Raw genomic sequence first — 22094 nt, forward strand, 5'->3', positions numbered from 1 at the left:
TATGAAATTAATCATCTTATTTTTCTTTATTTAAAATAAAACTATTTTTTTAATAAATGACAATTTTTAACTCCCTCTCCAATTTTGATATTATATATTTAGCACATATTTTAACGTTTTCAGTTGCATATGTACATCACTTTAGGATTTACTATTACGTAAAACTTCGGGCTCTAAGCATGATTCACAACGCAAATCATATGTTAAAGTACTCAACAGAAATAATAACTAATAACTGATTAAACCTGTTCTAATGCCATACATGTTCAATAATACATGGAATTCCATAAAGTTTGCATTAATATGAAATCCGAAACAATTTTCTTAATTCATTAAGAGCGATTTTAAAATCATGGCCTAGAGAATGACAAGGAATTCATTTCCTATAAATGTATACAGAGGCTGGGGGCTGGTGGCTGTTCTGTACAGAACTACACCACCATGAGGCTGATCCTGCTGGCTGTCACACTGTGCCTCGCCCAAGCGGAGGTTCCCCAACTACGTGAGTCTTACGTCACATCTCTTCAATCTTACGTTTTCCCCACAATTCTGAATTTTCCATTTCATCTATTAGCGAGTATCTTCATTTCCAATATTAAAGTCATTTTTTACAATACGTACTGATTTTAAAAGTTCATTTCTGAAAATTAGAATTTATTCCTTAGCTTTTCCTACCGGTACTCTAATTGAATCGGTCATTTCTAAAACCACATGAGTCCACATTTTTACGAAAATGAGTTACCGGCAGGGATAGATGCATCATTTCAATCAAAACAACGTGAGCTCCATCATTAGTAAACATTTTTGTATGCATTTCTCGTATTTTTGTAGCAAAAATATGCAATTTAAGCCAATGTTATTTACTTATTGTTAACTGAAGATATGTGTGTATTCATAGGCCTATATTTCCATTAAACATGCGATATATTGGTTTAAAAATGAATATCCTGAAAGAATTTTTTAAGCAGGCTATGGTATTTTAAATTTAATTTGTGAATGATATTAACCATTTTGAATTTTAATTTAAAATAACAACATAAATTAATTGAAAACTGTATAATAATATATTTCACACCGCAACAAATATTGTATTGGGATACAGGAGTTGTTATTTTGAGTACTTAAAAAAACAACATGACTCCAAGATATTAAAAAAAATATACCGTATATTTTGAGACTGTATGAAATAAGATAATGAATATACAATGCTTTCTTAATATAGCATACTAATTTATGGTCCGTCTCTAAAACTTTCACAGAACTAACATTCATTAAATATAGTTTTTCTATTTTTCTCAAAACTTATTTTCTGCGACTCATGTGGTTTTACACATGACTGATTCAATTCGAGTCAGACAGTAACTAATTTTTGGAAGGATTTCTACACACAGAATCCACTTGATTAGAATATCAATCATCTTTACCTTCCAATTATCGACTACTATTGTAATATAGAATTGTTCCATTTTTTTCTTAAATTAATGAAACTTAATTAGAGTACCTTCAAGTTCTTGTATGCATTGAGACACAAATTGGTTGCAACTTATGTAGTTTGTAAGCTGGACTGCGTTTCGATTAATAAGAGGTTTACTGTAGGGTGTTTCTTTCTGTTGGTTATTTAATGACGTTATACCAAATACCAGATCATTTACTGTCTGTAGAATCATTGTAGATAACGATTTCATATTTTGCCATCATGAGGCTGAGGATTCGTCATAGAATACCTGAAATTCAACTTAGGATTGAGAAAAATCTCGGGAAAAACCAAATCAGATTATCAGCCCCAGCGGGAATGCACGACTGCACCTCCCGATTATCACGCAAAATCGTCTGGCATCTGAGCTATGACGATACCTCATCGTGAAGTAAGTACTTTTTTTCCTTATTGGATTTGTTCAAACAATATTTTAGCTTTCGTTTTAGAAAGTCGTCCATGTACTTAATTTACAATAATATTAATATACAAGGGACTCAGAAAAAATTATATATTATATATAGCATAAAATTAATGCAAATCTTTAAAATGTGTTGATATTATATTGCATTCAGGTAACTTAGTGCGGGACTATTTATGTAACTTTCACATTATAAGGAATCATTTATATTTTTCGAAATATATTATAACGATTCTTTAAGACATCATAACTGAAAATACGAATAGGTCTGTCTAACGTATAGGCCTAAACAACCATTTAAAAATTAATACACGTTAAAATATCTCAGTGGCATTGAATATAAGAAAAGTACTAAAATAATGATTTCAAATTATTTATATGATTAATTTTTATCGAATTTAAAACAGAATTCTAATTATATTTTTATAATTATTATCCGTTAATTAAATTCACTTAATAAATAATTAGAGACCTATATATTTGTTTTCTTGTTTTTCTAAATTATTTGAAAATTGGATTAAAATTAGAATAAATAAGTGGAATATATTAAGTGAAAAACAATTTGGATTTAGAAAAAAACATTGTACAGAGAATGCTATTTTTAATGTTACTCAAAAAATTATGAAAGTAGTTCATCAAAGTTTTAAGTGTTGTGGTATATTTTTGGATATAGGAAAAGTTTTTGATGCTGTAACCCATCATTTATTATTAGAGAAATTAAATTGTGTTGGAATTAAAAATAATACTTTCAATTTATTAAAATCTTCTTTAAATGATAGAGTTCAAGCTACTAAAATTGATAATGAGTTAAGTGAATTTATTAAAATAAAAATACGACTTCCGCAAGGAACAGTCCTTGGACTAATTTTATTTTTAATATATATTAATTACCTTTTAATGATAGACCTTAAAGAATATGAAGAGGATTTATATTCGTATGCTGACGATATTCTTTTACTTTGTAGTGGAAAAACTTGGACTGATGCTTATTATAATGCAAATTGCGGCTTAAAATTAATCACAAAATGGTTCGATTTAAATTCACTTGTAAATAATGAAGATAAAAACAATAGCTGTCCGATTTTCTTCAAAAATAAAGATAATAAATCAATTTCAATTGTACTAAAAATTAAAATGCATAATTTTGACTGTTCCGATATAAATTGCAATTCTTCAGTTACTAATGAAGATAATAAGGTTAAATACTTAGATATAATCATTGATAATCATTTGAAATGGATAATCATATTCATTATATTTGTAATAAACATTACATTACTTTGCTGTTCTAAGAAATATTTTATGAATTAACTGTTTACGTACAATTTATTTAGCATTATTTCAATCTATATTTATGTATGGTAATATAGATTGTGGTGGAACTTATAAATTCAATCTTTATCCGTTACTTTTACTACAGAAAAAAAGTATTAAAAATTTATTTTAAAAAGCAGAAATATTATTCAACTGAATTGTTATTTAAACATTTTAAAGTTTTCAACATTAAACAAATTTATTATTTTATTTTATTAACATATTTTCACAGAAATCTTAGTAACTTTGAAAGGTACATACATAAATATGGAACTAAAAGTATGAATTCTCTGCATTTATCTGAACCTAAATGTAAAACCAATGCAGCTTTTTATTATAGTATGACTCAAGGAACTAGATTATTAAACAAATGTTTTTCTAATAATATTTTAACCACTAATCCTCTCCAAATTAATAAAAAAATAATAAAAAATTGTATTGGATTTATAGTTTGGGTTTAAAGATATTTAACACCTTTTAATCTGTATTCATTCTCAATTTTAATTTTATTTTTGTTTGTATTGAATCTCCTCCTGAGCATGAGTTTTACTCATTCAGGAGCCGGCTGGTTTATATTATATTGTATTAATTTATATTCATTTGAAACTTACTACCTATAAAATAAATGAATAAATAAAAAATGGAATATATTAGGCTATGAACTAAAGCAGGTCTATTTGAAATTATCTTTCCTTTCACCACAGGCTATGACAAATTCAAAGATAATGTTCAAATTCAATTATACTGATAATGAGAAAGTATGACCACTACGTATTGCATCGTTTATGAAAATATATTGCAGTTGGTATTTAATATCAGATGACAGAAAAATGAAACTCAGGAAAATAAAACGCCACAAATTATGTATGGAATCTCTGTAACTGACTGAAGCACAGGACATTGTTTTGCAAAATGGTGACAAAATACTTTCAGGATGCCCAGGTTTAGAATATCTTCTCCATTCCACTCAACATCGGTCAGTATCGTTATTTTCCTTTTCGGCTTCAGTGTGAATGAACTCTGTAACATCTAAGGGTGGGAGATGAGAAGATTAGAGAGATAACGGGGGTTTGCATTGCATCAATATGTGGAACATCGAAGAAGCGGATACACAGTGCTTCGTGTTTTATGAAATGTGTGTCTTGTGAAATTTTAAATATGGCATTCTGGTGTGAACAACATTGTGATTATTGACAAACTTCTGCAAACGCCGTTCAGTGCACTGAGTTATAGCGGTAAATTTACCATAACACAGGATGATCCTCCAAAACCTTTTCTTAATCTGGAAACAAAGCTAGAAAACTGTGTTAGGCATTTCAATATTAATTTGTATGAGGGAATCCATTGGCAGTGCGGAACGAGAAACTTAACAAAATGTTCTGCTGGCCATGTCTTCTATTTTCAAAAGAAAACCCCCTTTTTAACATTACTGGGCATACTGATTTAAATACGAGTAATATCCATAAAGTGGACAACTGGCATAAGAATTCCATTTACCAAATTGCTTCTCTAAAAGAACTGAAGTTGTTTGGCAAGAATACAAGGATTGAATTTACTCTAAGAAATCAATATCAGATTGCGATTGAAAGGCATTATGAAACAGTATGGAATACGGGAAATAAAAAAATTGTAGGGAGTTTAATCGCAGCTCAGCGCTGACCGCAGTATGTTTTCTGGGATCCAAACTCTTGTATTTACGAGTCATAACAAAGCACCCCATTTGCAAATAAAGGAAAATACATTGAGGTTATCAACATGTTGGCAAGCAATGATCTAGAAGTAGGTAATAATTTATAGTCTTCAATTTCATTTCGTGGTTCCTCTCCTGTTATACAAAATGAGTTAGTGCTATCTCTGAATTAATGATTCTTGAAATAAAAAAAAATAAATTTAAAAACCTACTTTTGTGCCTTTAACCCTTGACGAGACATCATTATGAAATATCAAATGTCTTCGATTCTTAGATATGTCACAACTGACATTAATGTTGAAGAACGATTCTTATGCTTCACAAAATATGTAAAAGAAGGCCGTTCTGACATCTCCCTCTTTAATCATGCCGTTGAGGTCTTAAATGATTTTGAATGTGGTTCAAAACTTATAACTAGTGACGAGAATTTCATGCACTATAAAAACCCAAAATATGCATGCATTTATGCACGATCAAGCGAAAAACACATTAGAATATGCACTTTCATTTTTGTTCCAAATTAATTATTTCAATTCACTTTTTTTTTGCACAGTTAACAATTAACAACATTTCTAAATTGGTTTCTGTGAGGTTTCTGTGCTTGTCAGTCTATAATATGTTTTTGTAGGCAGAGAATTACCTCTTTACATCGCAGGAAGTTATGGGTACAAGCTTGAATGAGCATATTTGTGACAGTGTCACGTCAAACGCTTCAATCAAGTTTTCGCCACAAATAATCTTCTTCACTGAACAAAAGAATCCGTAGTCCGTGTTCACGTTTATGACCCTCGCTTGATCGTGCATAAATGCATGCATATTTTGGGTTTTTATAGTGCATGAAATTCTCGTCACTAGTTATAAGTTTTGTAATGTTTTACAAAGAACGACTGTCATAAAAAATATTCGGAGACAGAATAGCAGTGCTTACCTCTTTACTGCAACAATCGCAGAATACCACATCCCCATATTATGATCTAATAAAGTTCTTTCCTTTCATTCAAGTACACTTCTGCAACCTTTAATTGGATGCATATTAGAATCACATTAACGCACACAAACAGAATAAATAAACACATGAACCACTTACGAGATTCATACATGCAAAGACAGTTTAGTGAATGATTACAATTTTAGAAAAATCTAAATTCTACTAGTATTGGAAAAGGAAGAGAGTATTTACAATCTCCTCGAAAGAGAGTGCTTTTGATCTAAATTAGTCGGCAGTTTCTTTAAACCCTCTATATTTCCACTCTACTATTCTCAAAATATCCAACATAATAAATCAATTTTTTTCACGATACACAATGCTTAGTAATGGAACTATTCAACATTTAATTGAACTGCGGGGCGAACCTAGCGGCAGAAATTGTTATGGCGCTGAGAACGTGCTATGCGCCAGCTTGTCTATAATGTCGTACGCAACGATCTAGAACAACGACCTAGACTTGTAGCTCGTTGATCTAGACCAGTAGTGTCAGAGTTGTAAGCTCCAAAACCGGTAGTGGAGCTAGAGAGTGCAGTCGGAGCGTGAATTTGCTTAGGTCTGTGGAAACACCGGAGCACGCAACGAATTATAGTGGAGCGCACCGCTCCGTTTAATCTCTGTCTGACAACGTTGATCTAGACACACAATTTTTTTTTAGCTGGCGACTATCAACGATCAAACTCCTGTACAAGGGAAAGGGAGACCCAGGCTCGGTAGAAGCCTATCGAGGAATCGCCCTAGAAGGAGTGGCCTTCAAGATACTCTCCAAGTTAATAACGCAGAGACTGGATAACCTACTCGATGAAAAACTCCCAGACCAAATGTGTGGCTTTAGAAGGGGCAGAAGCACATTCATAGCCGTAGTATGTTTATTGAAGAGGATACAGGAGGAGCTGCAAACACACCGGGGATAATTGTACGTAGTGTTCATCGACTACAGTTGAGCTTTCGACACAGGCAACCGAAAGCTACTGATGGAAAAATTGCTCAACCTAGCAGGAAGAACATGGCTGACAAGACTGGTAAACATACTGGCAGAGAACCAGATACAACTCAAGAACGACATAGAGAACTCGAAATAGATCGACCAAAAGATAGGGTACTCCAAGGGGACCCGTTGAGTCCGCTCCTCTTCAATGTATATGTGGAGGAATTGGTACGAGTAATAAGAAGTTGCTCAAGCGTAGACTCACTACTCTACGCAGATGACATGACCCTATTCTCGAGGGATAGGGCAGAATTACAAACAGCAGTAGACAGTATTGCAACATGGGCGGATGAGAACGAAATAATAATCAACACAAATAAGACAGAACTGGTAGTATTCCGGAGGGGAGGACGACTCGCAGCAGAGGATGAAATCATCTGCAACGGAAGAAGAATCCGCACGAAGAACGCCTTCCGGTATTTGGGAATAACATTACAGACATCAGGGAGATCGTTTCGCGCACATATAGAGGAGAGGATGGCAGCGGCGATCAGGAGTATGAAAGACATACAAAACCTCAGACAACTATCCTTGAGAACGGCAATGAAGCTCTTTGAAGCAAAGGTGTCACATGGTCTGCAACTTTTTTGGGAGTATCTTGGACAGAAACAGTTGAAATACATTGAGAACCTAAAAGCAAGATTCCTGAAGAAGGCGCTGTCATTGTCGAAGTACACATCCAGCAGACTAGTATTCGAACTAGCAAAGGAGACCTTCTTCCTGGAGGACCTAAGGTTAAATCTTCTCCTATCCAATACGGTGAACGCAGAAATAGTAATACAGGAGCGAAGAATGAAGAGAGAAGAAATCGACCCAGCTTTCTATGGAACAGGAGTGATGGTGGAGAGAAGCTGGGAAAAAGCTAATTTCGACATGAGACACGCAGTGACGCGCCTGGCAGTCCATGGTTCCACGGTAAACTGTGCGCTGAAAAGAGATGGCACCACCCGAAAGAAGACTGTGTGTGTGAACTATGTGGACGAAAGTGTGAGACCTACCACTTCGAAGTGTCTGTAAAGAGAGTGAGATCTCTAAAAGACTATGCCACTGAACAGAAATAAGCTATAGTTTTAAAAATGCGCGTTCGGGTGCGATTTTCAATATTATTATTAAATCAATTTTTGACGTGTATTCTGTAGAAGGTGGTCGGTAAAGTGTTGTAAAAGTGAACTTCTATCCAGGGAAAGGTCCTCTAACATCTTATTGTGCACATCTTAACGTTTTATTTCATTTTTCTGTTATTTAGTTTCTTTTTCTTTTCCTTCCCAATCCTAACTCCTGAAGCTAAAATAAGGAACATAAAAATCGAGAAGCTGAGGTATCCACCATTAAACATGCATTTAATCTGAATATAATGTATATTACATGCATTATTAACCAAAAAATTGCTTAAATATGCATTATGCATATTTTTATACCCAAAAAGGCCAAAATATGCAAATATGCACGGGAAAAGTACACATATTTGGAACCGGAAAGTAATGAAATGGATAAGTACTAAGTTTGAGTTATGTCCTATGTTCCTATAAAAACATGCATTTGCAGGGAATTCTCGTCTCTACTTACAACACAGATCTACGATGGTGTTGTAGTGATGGCTGGGCAACATGGTAGTATACAAGCAAAAATTCGAGAGCAGTACCAAAACGCCTTATTTGTCCATTCTTACGCACACAAATTAAATCTAGTGCTGTCACAACATTTTTTTTTCTAAATCTACTAAATAAACTCAGGCTTTAGACACGCATCTTACGAAACGATTTCCACCTGTCGCACAAACTCGCTGCAACACCTAACTCGACTAGTTGAAACACAACAAAGAAGGAATTAAAAATCTTATCGTTTCTATTATACGAAGTTCAAATGAATGGGATATGAAAACAATTTCTCCCGTACACAGCCTTCTTTTGCTTTTAAGCGACCACGATTTCATTTTCAAGTTACATTTTTTCCTTCCCCTCATTCAGATCGTCCCTTAAAAATTCTTCAGACTAACACATGTGACACTGCAGTTTGTAGTACATAAAAATACACTAGTTTAAAAATCACATGCAACACTTGAGGCAAAATTTTTATCATCTGTGGACAAAAATGGAAGGTACCTCTTCTTCTAGCTGCTCACCACGTAAAAAAAGAATTCCAATTAACTGCATAGTAGGGGAAGAACAAATGCTCATACAGACGGGTAAACAGGGCGAGTTTTAAGTCCACCGACAAACTTCAGGGGATGATTTCTGTCTGAAAATTGAGCACAAAAGTGCTTATCACCTTGTGTCCGGAAACGCGTAGTTTCCACGATAGATGGCACTGACGACATTCTCTCATAACTTGCAGTGTGCGTTTTGTGTGTTGCAGACAGTGTGATTTAGGCAACGTAGAAGCACAATGGTCAAGTACCCTGACAGACAGCACCATAACCGTCTCTTGGCTTACACCATGTTGGCGGGACACTTGCCTGGAGCCTGTACCAAGATTGTTCTCAAAATCATGGAGAACATGTTCTTCCACATCTGGTGTACACACGGTCTGCGGTCGCCCTGCACGTTCATCTGTTTCAAAGGACCCATGCTCAAACAAACGCAGAAAAATGGCTCCAAATGTTGTGTGATGTTGGTGGTGCTGTCTGTCAGGGTACCTGGCTCGGTACATACGTGCTGCCTCTCGATCATTTCCACCTGCTTGGCCATACACGAACACCACCTTGGCTTGTCCCTGGAGTGAATACCGGACCATTGTGCTTGTACGTACGTTGCTTAAATCACTCTATCTGCAACACACAAAACGCATACTGCAAGTTACGAGAGAATGTCGTCATCTACTGTGGAGACTATGCATTTACGGACACAAAATGATATGAACTTTTATGCTCCATTTTCAGTCAGAAATCACCCCCTGAAGTTTGTCGGTGGACTTAAAACTCAGCCTGTATACTGAGATCATCGATACAGTATGCCAGAATGTTTCCGAAAGTTTTTCTGACGACCCGAAACTTTACTTATTTAGTCTTCTCGCTGCAAAATATATTTATGAATATAAAACATCAATTCCCGAAAAAGCTCTTGCATGCCTAATAGAAAATTACGGAATGTTCTTTGACTGTGCAGCTTTGAACAGTGAACTTGTGGTAATTGATTCAGATACAGATGTTGAAAGACAGTGTATATGTATTTACACCAGTGCAAGGATACTTTACAACTGTCCCCTATTTTACCTCACACATCCAAGCTTTGTGCGTTAATCCCAACTATAACGGCAACCAGTGCAGCAAGTGAACCATAATTTTCCACTTTAAAAAGAATAAAAAAATATCTGAGAAACTCCCAGAACCAGGCCAGATTCTCATCTCTGGCTTTAATGAACATTGAGAAATCTCTGCTTGTCAAATTACAGTCTACACAGAGCTTTCAGGATGATGGTATTGACGTATTAGCAAAGAAAAATCGAAGAATTGATCTTCATTTAAGACTGTTAGGAGAATATAACTTTTACTAATTCAACATAATACTTACTTACTTACAAATGGCTTTTAAGGAACCCGAAGGTTCATTGCCGCCCTCACATAAGACCGCCATCGGTCCCTATCCTGTGCAAGATTAATCCAGTCTCTATCATCATATCCCACCTCCCTCAAATCCATTTTAATATTATCTTCCTATCTATGTCTCGGCCTCCCTAAAGGTCTTTTTCCCTCCGGTCTCCCAACCAACACTCTATATGCATTTCTGGATTCGCCAATACGTGCTACATGCCCTGCCCATCTCAAACGTCTGGATTTAATGTTCCTAATTATGTCAGGTGAAGAATACAATGCGTGCAGTTCTGCGTTGTGTAACTTTCTCCATTCTCCTGTAACTTCATCCCGCTTAGCCCCAAATATTTTCCTAAGCACCTTATTCTCAAACACCCTTAACCTATGTTCCTCTCTCAGAGTGAGAGTCCAATATGATTCGTAAATTTTGTAAAATTATATTCTTATTCCTAATTATTTTTAAGAATAAGTATTACTAACACTCTTGGGTTGGTAAACGTTTCGGAAGCCACGCTACGCCACTGTCATAAACCAAAGATTAAGGGAGAGATCTTTGCATAATTTTTTTTTCTTCTTTTGGTGTGAGAAATGGCCCCGAAGATTCTACAAGTACTATATTTATGTTACACTCTACATATCTATTACAGGCCTATTATAAGTATAATTCGACCTGTAATAATTGTACAGGATGTAGGCCTAACAGATATTCTTGTATTACAGATCTATTATATCTTTAATTCAGCCACCGACATAGCTAAGTCGGCTAAGGCGTTTGTCTGCAGACACGGAGTTGCGCTCGATCGCGGGCTCCGTTCCCGCTTAGCCTGAATATCTGGTTGGGTTTTTCCGAGGTTTTCTCCAACCGGAACGCAAATGTCAAGTAACCTATGGTGAATCCTACGCCTCATCCCTCCAAATACAACTTCGCTATCACCAATCCCATCGACGCTAAATAACCTCACACTTGATACTGTCTCGTTAAATAGTCAACCAAAGAAAATATTGTTCAAATTAAAGTCAATTAGGATTTTAAAGTGTATGTAATAAATGAAAATATATATTGCGAATAAAGCAACAAAAAAGTAACTCTCAGGTTTGTATTCAAGACTCTTCCAATCTCTCTGCTTTAATTCACAATTCTACCTTGCATCATTTTTCCTACAACTGGTTAATTTCCTGATTAGATAATGGGTCGTCATCGCTCTATTCTTCATGGTAAATCAGAGAACTTTTACACGGATCAAAGTTTATCGTCATTGTTCCTGCAATAACTCCTAGGTGCAAAATATAAAACTTTTCACATTTATTCATCCTATGGCACCGGTACATAGCAGACAGTGAATTCTTAGATTTTCGAAAGAAAGAAATATAATTACATATATGAGATTTTATTACTTCTGTATCACTATTTAAGTTATTTAAAAGAAAAATCTGAAAATTGGTAAATATGTCACATAGGAGTTATTGCAGGAACAACGACGTTATGTTAGGGTGAATAATCCTTCGCCGCAAGGCAAGTTTCAGCTATGTCGGGTTTAGGTAGACAGTGGAATAACAACATTGCTTGTGCTCTATTACAGCCTCATACTTCAAAGTATGCGCACGCTCAGACCCAAACTTGGGAGAATGTGTGGTGAAAAGTAGCAGAGAAGCAATTCCGAACCTCGTCAAAGGTAAGTAAATTATAAATCATACGTCATACAGTAATAAATTACAAGGCGTCGGCCTGAAGTCCTGGTCCTCGCCTTCTCGATCCATATCCTATACAACGTGATTCACGAATATAATGCAACACGCTAGGAACTGATTTAGCCAATACTTTGTGCAATGTTCCTTACAAGCAGTGTGAATTATTTACAGTACGGTATAATTCTAAACGCTGAAGCGAGGACCACAAGAATCTGTGCTACGGAAGCAAGAACCGTGATTATTTCGAAAAGTATTCAATATAATTGTAATACTAATTATAAAAATTGTAATCTAAATTGTTCTGGTAATTTTCGCTTTTACAAACGTAATTGGTGTTAACATGTAAAATAAACTATATTGAGACCTAAAATCGCATTTTTTTAATTCTTGTCTGTATGTCTGTAGCCTATATTCGTTACCTTTCCACGTGCTAACTGAACCGATTTCTACGAAAATTGGTATGTAAAATAACTTGGGTACTGGGTACCACTTATATTTTAGGCTATAAAGGATTCAAATACCTCTGATTGAGATTCTAGCTTATATTTAGGCTACATCTAGTATTATGAATTTCAACATAACTTACTTAACCCTAGCAATACCAACAGGGGGCCTCTAAGGCGAATAGGTTCAGTTTTTCATTATTAACTCATTATGTATTTCGAATCAAATTTTCAAAAAAATATATACATATTTACAAACAAACTTGTTATGGGCCTTGGAGGCTCCCCCACCACCGGTGGTAAAATAAATGGTCGAAATATTCAAGCTTTCATTTTTATTTTATTTTCCCTTGTGGTTTGAACGTTTGAAATAGATATTCCGCTTCAACAATAGCATTAACAGCCGTCGGGTCTTTATTTACAATATCCTTCTTGTTTTTAAAACTTGTCTTTCTCAAATTTTCTATTCATCGACATAGCCAGATAGCATATCTATATAGTTATGTCGGCGTGTGCAATTCGTGAAACCTCAATGGAGAGGGTAGTCAATGATGTCTTATCTTAGACGAATCAGATACAGAAACAAGGGAGGTTGAGGACAACATTGAAGAAGTTGGTTTCTCTGATTCTGAAGCTGAAAATGAGGAAACACACAATGTGTCAGTTAGTCGAGAAATCGATAGGCCTACATCAAATTCTGGACGTGTAAGTGTAACACAACCTCCGCAGAATATTATATGTCTCGTAGACAGGGGAAAGTAAATTCCATGAAGGAAGCAGTACAGCCACAGTCTAGTATATACAGCTAAATTGCATCCATAGATAGTTGCTAACCACTAGGATCGCTACTATCGCCTCATCACAGACTCTTTGCCTAGCAGACGATAAAATGTATTGTACTTTCGATACCGTGTTCTTTTAAAAAAATTAACACCTTTTTTCCAATATTGAAATATGAAATACATAAGGTTTATGTATTATTTTCATAAAGTATATGTTATAAGAAGAGCTTGCGGGAAAAACGATGAATGTCACATTTCTATTAAGGATTACATAATGATTTAATTGAGACTATAACTGCAAGATGTAGTGCTGTTTCTGTAGAAAATAAAGGAAAGGTTTACTGTATTCGTGGTGATAATTCTCCTTTTTACCATTTTTCATAAGAACAACATTAAATTTCGCAGTAATCCATTTAATTAGATAATAACATCAACCTTAAGAAAACTGTGACATTCATCGTTTTTCCCGCAAACTCTTTTATTTTATAAACTCACCTTCCTGGATCTTTCGGAAGAAGGATAACTCTGACCTCTTTTTCTTACAATTTATAGTGCTACAAACGTCTCCTTGTCCCACATTATTCAAATTATTGTATTTTAGCCATTTACAGTTATTACAACCGATAACGAACATTTCACAGTTTACACAACTTTTCACAACAATGCGAAATTCGGCACAGTCAATGCCTTTTCGATCTAGACCAGGCTATAAAGTATGTTCGGGTTCTCTATTTCAGTGTATGGTGGTCAGAGAAATATTATAACTTTATTGCGTATCATTGCTAAGTTTTATTTAGTGTAATGTGTCCGTAAGTTCCGGTTACTTCTTGCTGAATATGTTGCAGAAATAATTACAAAACTGTGTTATTTTAATGTCAAGAGAGTTTTACATGTTAACATAATCTGTTCGCATCAACATTTTAAGTTTAGAATTGAAGCTATTTTGAGGTTTAATAAAAAAGAATTTATATTGTGATTTTAATTTAGCACATCTACCTTCCTTAACTGTAGACAGAAAATTTACCATACCACTCCTATGACACTAATGTCGTACGTACGATTGTGTTACTTCGTCTCTTACGTATAGTAGATAAATACAATACTTCAGTACTCAACTGTAGTATTAAAATGCAGACAAATAGAATGTGCGGAATGTCATACCTAACATTATGTTTAATTATAATCTATAATTGGGAATATAGGAATATAAGTTAAATATAGTAACTACAGTATAGCCTATAATTTCCATATGGCATAACGTACATGTAACGGCACGGCATTGGACAGCACTAAAATTACACAGAAAGGGGCAAATCGTACAGTAAACATAGCCTATAAGTTCAACGTATCTAAATATCCTTACGGTGGAACTGAAAATTATTGAATCGTGCATAAATGAATGTACAAGAATTTCGCGATAATTAATCTAAATAAAGGCAGGTATTACACATACAAACAACGTAGGCTAATTTTCACAGCAAAAATAATATTACACCTTAACTCGCAAGTGAATTATGTCTGAACTGTATCATAATCATTGTTTTAAATTTTATTAATGTAATTACACTACATTTTAGAGAAATATATATTACTCTTTATGCATTCCAACTAATTTATATGGTTGAAACGCCGCCCTTCGTGATCGGGTTAAGCGAGTCACATGGTCTGCCTTACGGCCTGTATTAGATTACGATGGCAGTGAGACAGTCTATTGTTCCTACTACTCACAGCGCTCCAAGCGACTAGGAACTATAGCGAGAAATGTAAAAATCATCCCAAGCTTCGTAACTGTATATACTAAAGTGTGGTACAGCTGTACTCCACACCACTTATCATGAACCTGATAAAAGTCTACCCCAACGGATGAATACTGAGTCTTGCATGTAATTTTTCCTGAATTACAGCAAATTAATAACATTTAAAGTCTTAATGAATGGATATAAAAACAAATCAATATAATTTGAAAAAAAAATACAATAAATAGTTTATTTCTGGACCTCAGAGGTAGTAATACACATTGCCGATTGTGGGTTCGTATTGCTGGGGTTAATAAATAATTAACATTCTCTTAGCACCTTAAATTCCAGTAAAAGTTCTAAAAGAATGCGACAAGTTTATCTGTATCTATGGGCTCTATGTTAAATAAATAAGCGGAAAATTATAAATTTAACTAATATTACAAGGTACATATCGCTGAACTTCCTCTGATTGAGGTTATGTCTGATATGTGTATCTATTACCAGGCAGTACATCTCACTTGACAATCTCTGTGAGTGGAAGAACAATTGTTTGTATACATCTGAAGTGTGACTAGTGTAATGTCTAGCTAGTCGGCGATGTTTTGCAATGGCGCAGGAAAGGACCTGGCCAACTTACCCCATTATCTCCTGTCCTAGTTGCCTTATAAGTGGTGCCTCCTTGGTGTCAGACAGTTGACTAAACAATAACAACATCGAAGATCAAACAAGGTATACCATCATAAATCAAATTTTCGTGATCAGAGTTACCGAGAACGTATTTCTTTATGTTACAACTTTCTTGCTCCATCAAAATATATATCGGTTGATACAGAAATTATGTTTATCGCTCAGCGAGAGATGGCGACGAATGTGACTTTTTTTTCAGGTGAAACAATATTCAACTTACCCCCACTCGACCCATTCGAGATTAAGAAACTCAAACTGTCGCATGGGCAGGGAAGGGGACAACTGAATATGACTCTGAGAGACGTCAAGCTGCAAGGGTTGAAGGATACGTACATGCTGAACTACTCGTGAGTAACAGTGATAAATTATAACTAGGATCCATAAGTGCATGTCCTAAAACACTAATAAATATGCATGCAAATATACCCTTACAAAGTGTGAATTATGCCAACAAATGTGCATTAACAAATGAAAACAAATTAATTCCCGTAACAGTACGAATACTAAGGAATGTAAACTTACATTATTCTTTCGAGGTGGAAACAGAGGTGGTTCAGAAGACTAAAATCACCTAAGAACACACAACCAATTGAGAAACTGCGTTTGTTGTACCCAAAACGATACGTTTATAGTGAAAAATTTATTTCTATGTCATATAACGGTTATTGGGGTGTATTTAAATCGTGTTATTTAGACAGACTTATACAACAAGAGACCAACCAGCAAAATCACTTTTTAGAGATATTTAGCTGGATTTAAATAGAAACTCACACCATTAATTTTTTTTCAAATTCAACTGACCCTGAGCATTGAAGAAAATTACATGAATACCAAACACGACTTCATTTACCATTATAATAAACAGGATGTAAATTTAACAATAACAAAGTGTGTCGGTCTGTTCTTGCTGAATAAAAAACGCAGAAAAAGAAAGTGAGCAAGAACTAAAACTTAGTCTTGACAGTGGAAAAAAAAAAAAAAACATGCGTTCAGGTGGCTTCACATGACACCAAAATCTTATTTCTACCAAATTCAATGGAATTACATAGCAATTTTGGTTTTCAATGTTTTCTAGTGAAATATTTTTAAGCTGCGACTAAATTTCGCAATCTCGCTTCGTATGGAGAGAAAACATGTTGCCTACCCTTCATTAATTACTTCCCGTATTGTAGACCATCCTCTCCACTTGTAAACCGAAACAAAATTAAAACATTCAAAGCAAACACAACTGTAATTTCATTCGTGAAACTCGGTTGCGTATTGTACCAGTTCTGACACAAAAATGACCGGATGCCATATGCCAGGCCCCCTAAGAAAAACGTCGCTTATTTTTCATGTAAGCTTAGGCTTACACGTGAACGAATTGGTTTCAATTTTCTGTTAGTGTTTCCAATAATTATACATTTCCTCGAACCCCTTGTCTAGGGGTAAGGGAGCTGAGCAGTAAAAGAGAAGTTACGAGTTCTAGTATCCGCTCTGTTTTTCTTTATTGTTTGTTGTGTTTTCTGTCTGTTTATGCATCGTGTTATATATGATTTACAACAATATGGAGTAAATCATATGCAACATAAAAATCTTCGATCTCAATAGATACCAATACGACAGATTTTTCCTCGTGCGAACCAGATATGCTGTTCGAAGCTGGACTTAAGAAAAAGTCATGCTACATGAAATACCACAATCTTCTGTCGTCTATTGGCTCCAATTTAGTTACTGTGCTCATTTCTTGACGCCAGTCCTTGACATTACGCCTTAGAACAATAGCACATTTCATTCATAATCAAAATACTATGTTGTTTGTCCCACAAAATAGACTGCATTATCTTTCCTGCAGATGGTTGCTCCTTGAATTTTTAGAGGTTTAATACTTCTGATGTTTCCATTCCTTGCTTTCAATTTTTTATCTTTCGATCTTAGTGATGAACATAAGACTCATTCATTGTCAAAAATGTTTCAAGATAATTTCGCTTTTTCGGACGATAGTATTTTGTTGAAACTTGTTGGCAAAACACAACTCGAGATCGTCTTTGTGATGCTGTTAACATTCGAAGCATCCGTCTTGCACTTAATCTCTTCCTCGCTAATCCTTTTGTTAATATGTGTAGCCCTATTATGAAGAGTATGATATCAGAAGGTCGATTCCTTTACTATATCCCTAATAGTTCTAATCACTCTTCATTCTTGCATTAATCACGCACTTAATAGATGATTTCTTCAGTTGTGACAACTAAGGAGAGACCTTCACAAGATGTTTTCCTATGCTTAAATTCACGACATCACCGCTTCACTATGTCATACCTTGTAAATAAGAAACAACAGATTGCCCTAAGTTTATGTCATATCACGTTGGATTTGAAACAGAGTCACAGGCTGCTCTTTTCTCAGGCAGTTAATTACAGCTCTCTGCTCCATCAGCTCCACTTTTACACTACCTAACTCGACAACACTCCTCATTCAAACAGGTACCATGACGTAAAGAGAACAGGTTCTGATTTGAACTTTTACATGCAAACTAGTGACATGTCAGACATTTGAATGCTGAAAATTATGTATTTTAGATCCAGTAGAAATGGGTCAGGTGTGGATCATAGGGATAAATAATCCTACATTTTGCTTACACTCTGTATTAAATGATGTGCAAGAGATTGAATACTCGCTGCAATACACACTGTAATGCAGATTTGAAAACGGTCGGCCTACCATGTAATCACACGCTGGAAAAGTATTCATAGATTATTATATATTTATCTGAAACCTTATTCAATTTCAACCTTCCACGGATTCCCTCCCTACCCATCCTCCCCGATGAAAATGTCTACAACTCGGCATTCAAAGCAATATTATTTCAGACATGACTTCAATAAGGGTCACTATTCATTCCTGCTTACCGTGCCTCAATTGAAGGTGTTGGGTACCTACAACGTATCAGGACAGATCCTTCTGCTGCCAATAAGAGGGACAGGAAACATCAACATCACTCTGGGTAAGAGACTTGCACATGGATTACATAAGGCTAGTTACATATGAAGAATTGGATTGTTGCTAGGCATATATATTTATCTACATAATATTAATACATGTCTTGCGTTCAGTACTCGTCGCTGATGAACAGTGTCAGCGGTATAAACAGTTATTCACAAATATACCACCAATTAGTGAGATTATTCTTTCAGGGACGAGCACTAAAATTTTCTGGGGTCTTTTTTATATTGCAAAACGTGTGGTAGCCTATTTCACAATACGAGTCTCGCGTAAACACTATGTTAACTTTGAACTAAATAGAAAGATGCACAAACAAATACTGAATTACTAAGGTGCGTCACATTACAGAATATCGACAGTCCAAAGAGATACTGCAAAAAAGACTACTTGTGTACTTTTTTGAAAATCAATCTTTTAATACCGGTATCTCTGATAAAAAAAAATTCATTAATGGCGGGTAGTTCACTAATGTCCTTCACCCATATGAAGCCAGTTGTGTAGAAAAATTTCCCGACAGAGTCACTGCTCAGGGTGCGCATTGGAATCCGGTCTGCGCTACATACGCGATAAGATGAGATGATTATGGATATTTGTTAGAATCCCACAGGGAAACCGGAGTTCCTAGATAAAACCCCGTGTTACTCGTACCTGGACAATGGGCTTGCCCAACACAAGTTATAAACCGGGAGTAAACCGGGGATTGAACCCGGTTCCACAGGATTAGACCTATAAGTACAGCACTCTAGCAACTAGACCATAGTAATACCTAAACAAAAAAAAATGTAGTTTTTTTTTTAATTAACTTCTGTGTACACTGATTCTTTCAGAACTATTTGACACATTCTGTTCATTGAGTTTTGGAGTCAAATTGACGTTAATGCAAATAATATTTTTTTTAACTTACTAAGAAATTATTGGAAGAATTAACACATATTGAAGAATTAACGAAAATCAGAAACAATGATTTTTCATTATTGTATTTCTTACGTAAAATCCGTTGATGCAACACGTGGTTCGTCTCAGAAATTTTATTTTAAATTAAACGGTGTTGATTCTACGAATTAGCAGTGTGTCATCCACCACCACCAATACGTTGATCCCCTTAGTGCCCCCCGCTTTGTAATCGCCTATGATATTTTGTTTACAACGACAATGGCGACAGTAGCGCTGATCGGTCATGTAACAGTGAAGGCATAATAGGTACCTTATTACATAGTGTCTATGAAACTTTTTCAGATAAGAAAAAAAATCCGCGTTCAGAGATAACTACATGAATTTGTTAATCAACCTAATGGAAACAAACCAAAACGGATACTCCATATTTCTACAAAAAGATGATTCAGACATAGCCTATCAACACGAATAACTATGAAATATTGAATTTGAGATACATAGCATCATACATTTTAGATCTGGTATATACCATTACGCAGAACAACATCCAAATAATCTAGACGGCGCTGTGTATGTTGGATTGAAATATTTATCAGGGTGAGATAGGAGTAACAGGGTTCGCTGGTACAGGCTATACGCATCAGTCTCATGTCATTCATCAGCACTCATAAGCAGACGTAACCAAAACGATTTTAGGTTGTAGTAGGATCAATGAAACGTATCCTGGGCGTTAGATCGATCACGGTGGAGTCATTTCTTGGCCACCGAGGTCACCCGACCTTACTCCATTGGATTACTATTTAGAGGGGTTGGCTCCAGATCGAAGTCTACAAGCGCAAAGTGAAACCAAGAGTGGAACTCCTCGCTCATATTTTATATGCTTGTGCTCAAATAAAGGAATGTCCGAATTAGCTCAGAGCAGCAATACATTAGCTGTCTTACAAGAGCTATAATAATATAAACTTTTTTGTCCAGAATGATCAATATTATCATTCCTCAAAACATGTACCTTTCCTCCTGACTCATCCTGTATAATACAGAAAAGATCGGCCAGCCGGTCGGCCGCGCCCTGTGTGGTTTCCACCGAGCGCGTAACAATTTCTCCGGCGCTTCTCCAATACATAACAGTACTAACAATAAACGTTCAATACTTTGGACTTACCAAGCTCACAGTCGTTGCTGAAAATGGCCTCCATTTGCCGCCACACACAACTGACATCTTCTGATAAACGAATGAACAACACTCTGAAGTTCCACATCATTGATAGCTTGGATTTCTTCTCGTATATAGTCTTTTAGTTCATCTATAGCAGGCCTACACAAACAGCGCTCAACGAGCGGGAGAGCGGTCATTACCGCTCGCCGAAACGGAGAGGAAGATACGTCAGAATGACATAGATTTGCTATAGATAGAGGAGAGGGAAACGACCACTCAGCTATCTAGTGGAGAGCAGTGTGTAGGCCTATTCTCAGTAACTGTTTCACGTTGCTTACCTACTGCTACAGTATAGTATGGAGGAATCTAAAAGACGGAACGTAACATGTAACATTTAACGATTTACAGCTCGAACTTACTGATCTTCAATGTGACCTAAGGGCTAAAGATCGTTTGAATAATACTGCTAGCCTGGTTGAGTTTTACAAGACTGAACATTAGCAATAATATCCACGACTACACAGGCTGGCTGTGAAAATGATTGCTATGTTTGGCTCAACATTTATATTTGTAGCAACTGCTTTCTATAATCAACTTTAATAAAGCCAGACATCGAACATCTGTAACTGATGTTTCATTACGATCAGTAGGCTACTGTTCCTTTCAGCTGCCAAACGCATAAAACCTCATTTTCATGTACTGATAAATAAGAATATAACAAAATGATATTGTACATTTAAGTAGGTATAGAATTTCTATTATTTCTGTGAAATAAATATTTCTTTATTAATTAATAATAGTGCAAGATAGTTTTGTAAACACTGAACGGGAATTCATTTCATGAACACTTCGTGAACATTTTGTACGAGATCACCCCTTCTTCCAGCCCACCCTTATACAGAGCGCAGCTAATACCTACATTCCGCTCATGAGCTGTGAGCCGGCTCGGAGAGCGCAAACCTTGTGCTGGCCTGATCTATAGAATAAGGATGTTTCCTATAAACCCTACCTTTTAGTGTTCCCCATTAATAAAAGTCACAGTGTGTTAAATCCGGGCTTCGTGGAGGCCACAAATTATTACTGATTAGTCTCATACCGAAAATACGCATCAATTCCCTCATTGACATGGCAGCTGTATAAGCAGTGGCAGAATCTTGTTGGAAATAAACTGACAATAGTTCCGCGTACGTTAGTCGTCAAAGAAGGGGTCGGGAAGTACTGGAGATACCATTCGCTGTTAATTATACCGTCAAAAAAAAAAAAGGTCCAATAAAGCAATATCCATTAATTGCACACCAGAACCCTATCTTCTCACCATGCA

The 22094-nt window shown here is 35.6% G+C and overlaps 1 protein-coding gene across 1 annotated transcript in view; it reads left to right on the top strand.

Moving 5' to 3' along the window:
* Positions 1–432: 432 nt before the first annotated feature.
* LOC138700491 (protein takeout-like) overlaps positions 433–22094 on the top strand; it is a 28571-nt gene continuing 6909 nt past the window's right edge. The window contains exons 1-4 of the mRNA XM_069827096.1: positions 433–502; positions 11982–12074; positions 15941–16088; positions 18591–18724. Coding sequence (XP_069683197.1) covers positions 442–502; positions 11982–12074; positions 15941–16088; positions 18591–18724 — 436 coding nt within the window. The 5' untranslated portion in view covers positions 433–441. The remainder of the gene's footprint in view (positions 503–11981; positions 12075–15940; positions 16089–18590; positions 18725–22094) is intronic.

This window comes from Periplaneta americana, chromosome 5 (assembly GCF_040183065.1).
Source record: "Periplaneta americana isolate PAMFEO1 chromosome 5, P.americana_PAMFEO1_priV1, whole genome shotgun sequence".
Classification (NCBI taxonomy): domain Eukaryota; kingdom Metazoa; phylum Arthropoda; class Insecta; order Blattodea; family Blattidae; genus Periplaneta; species Periplaneta americana.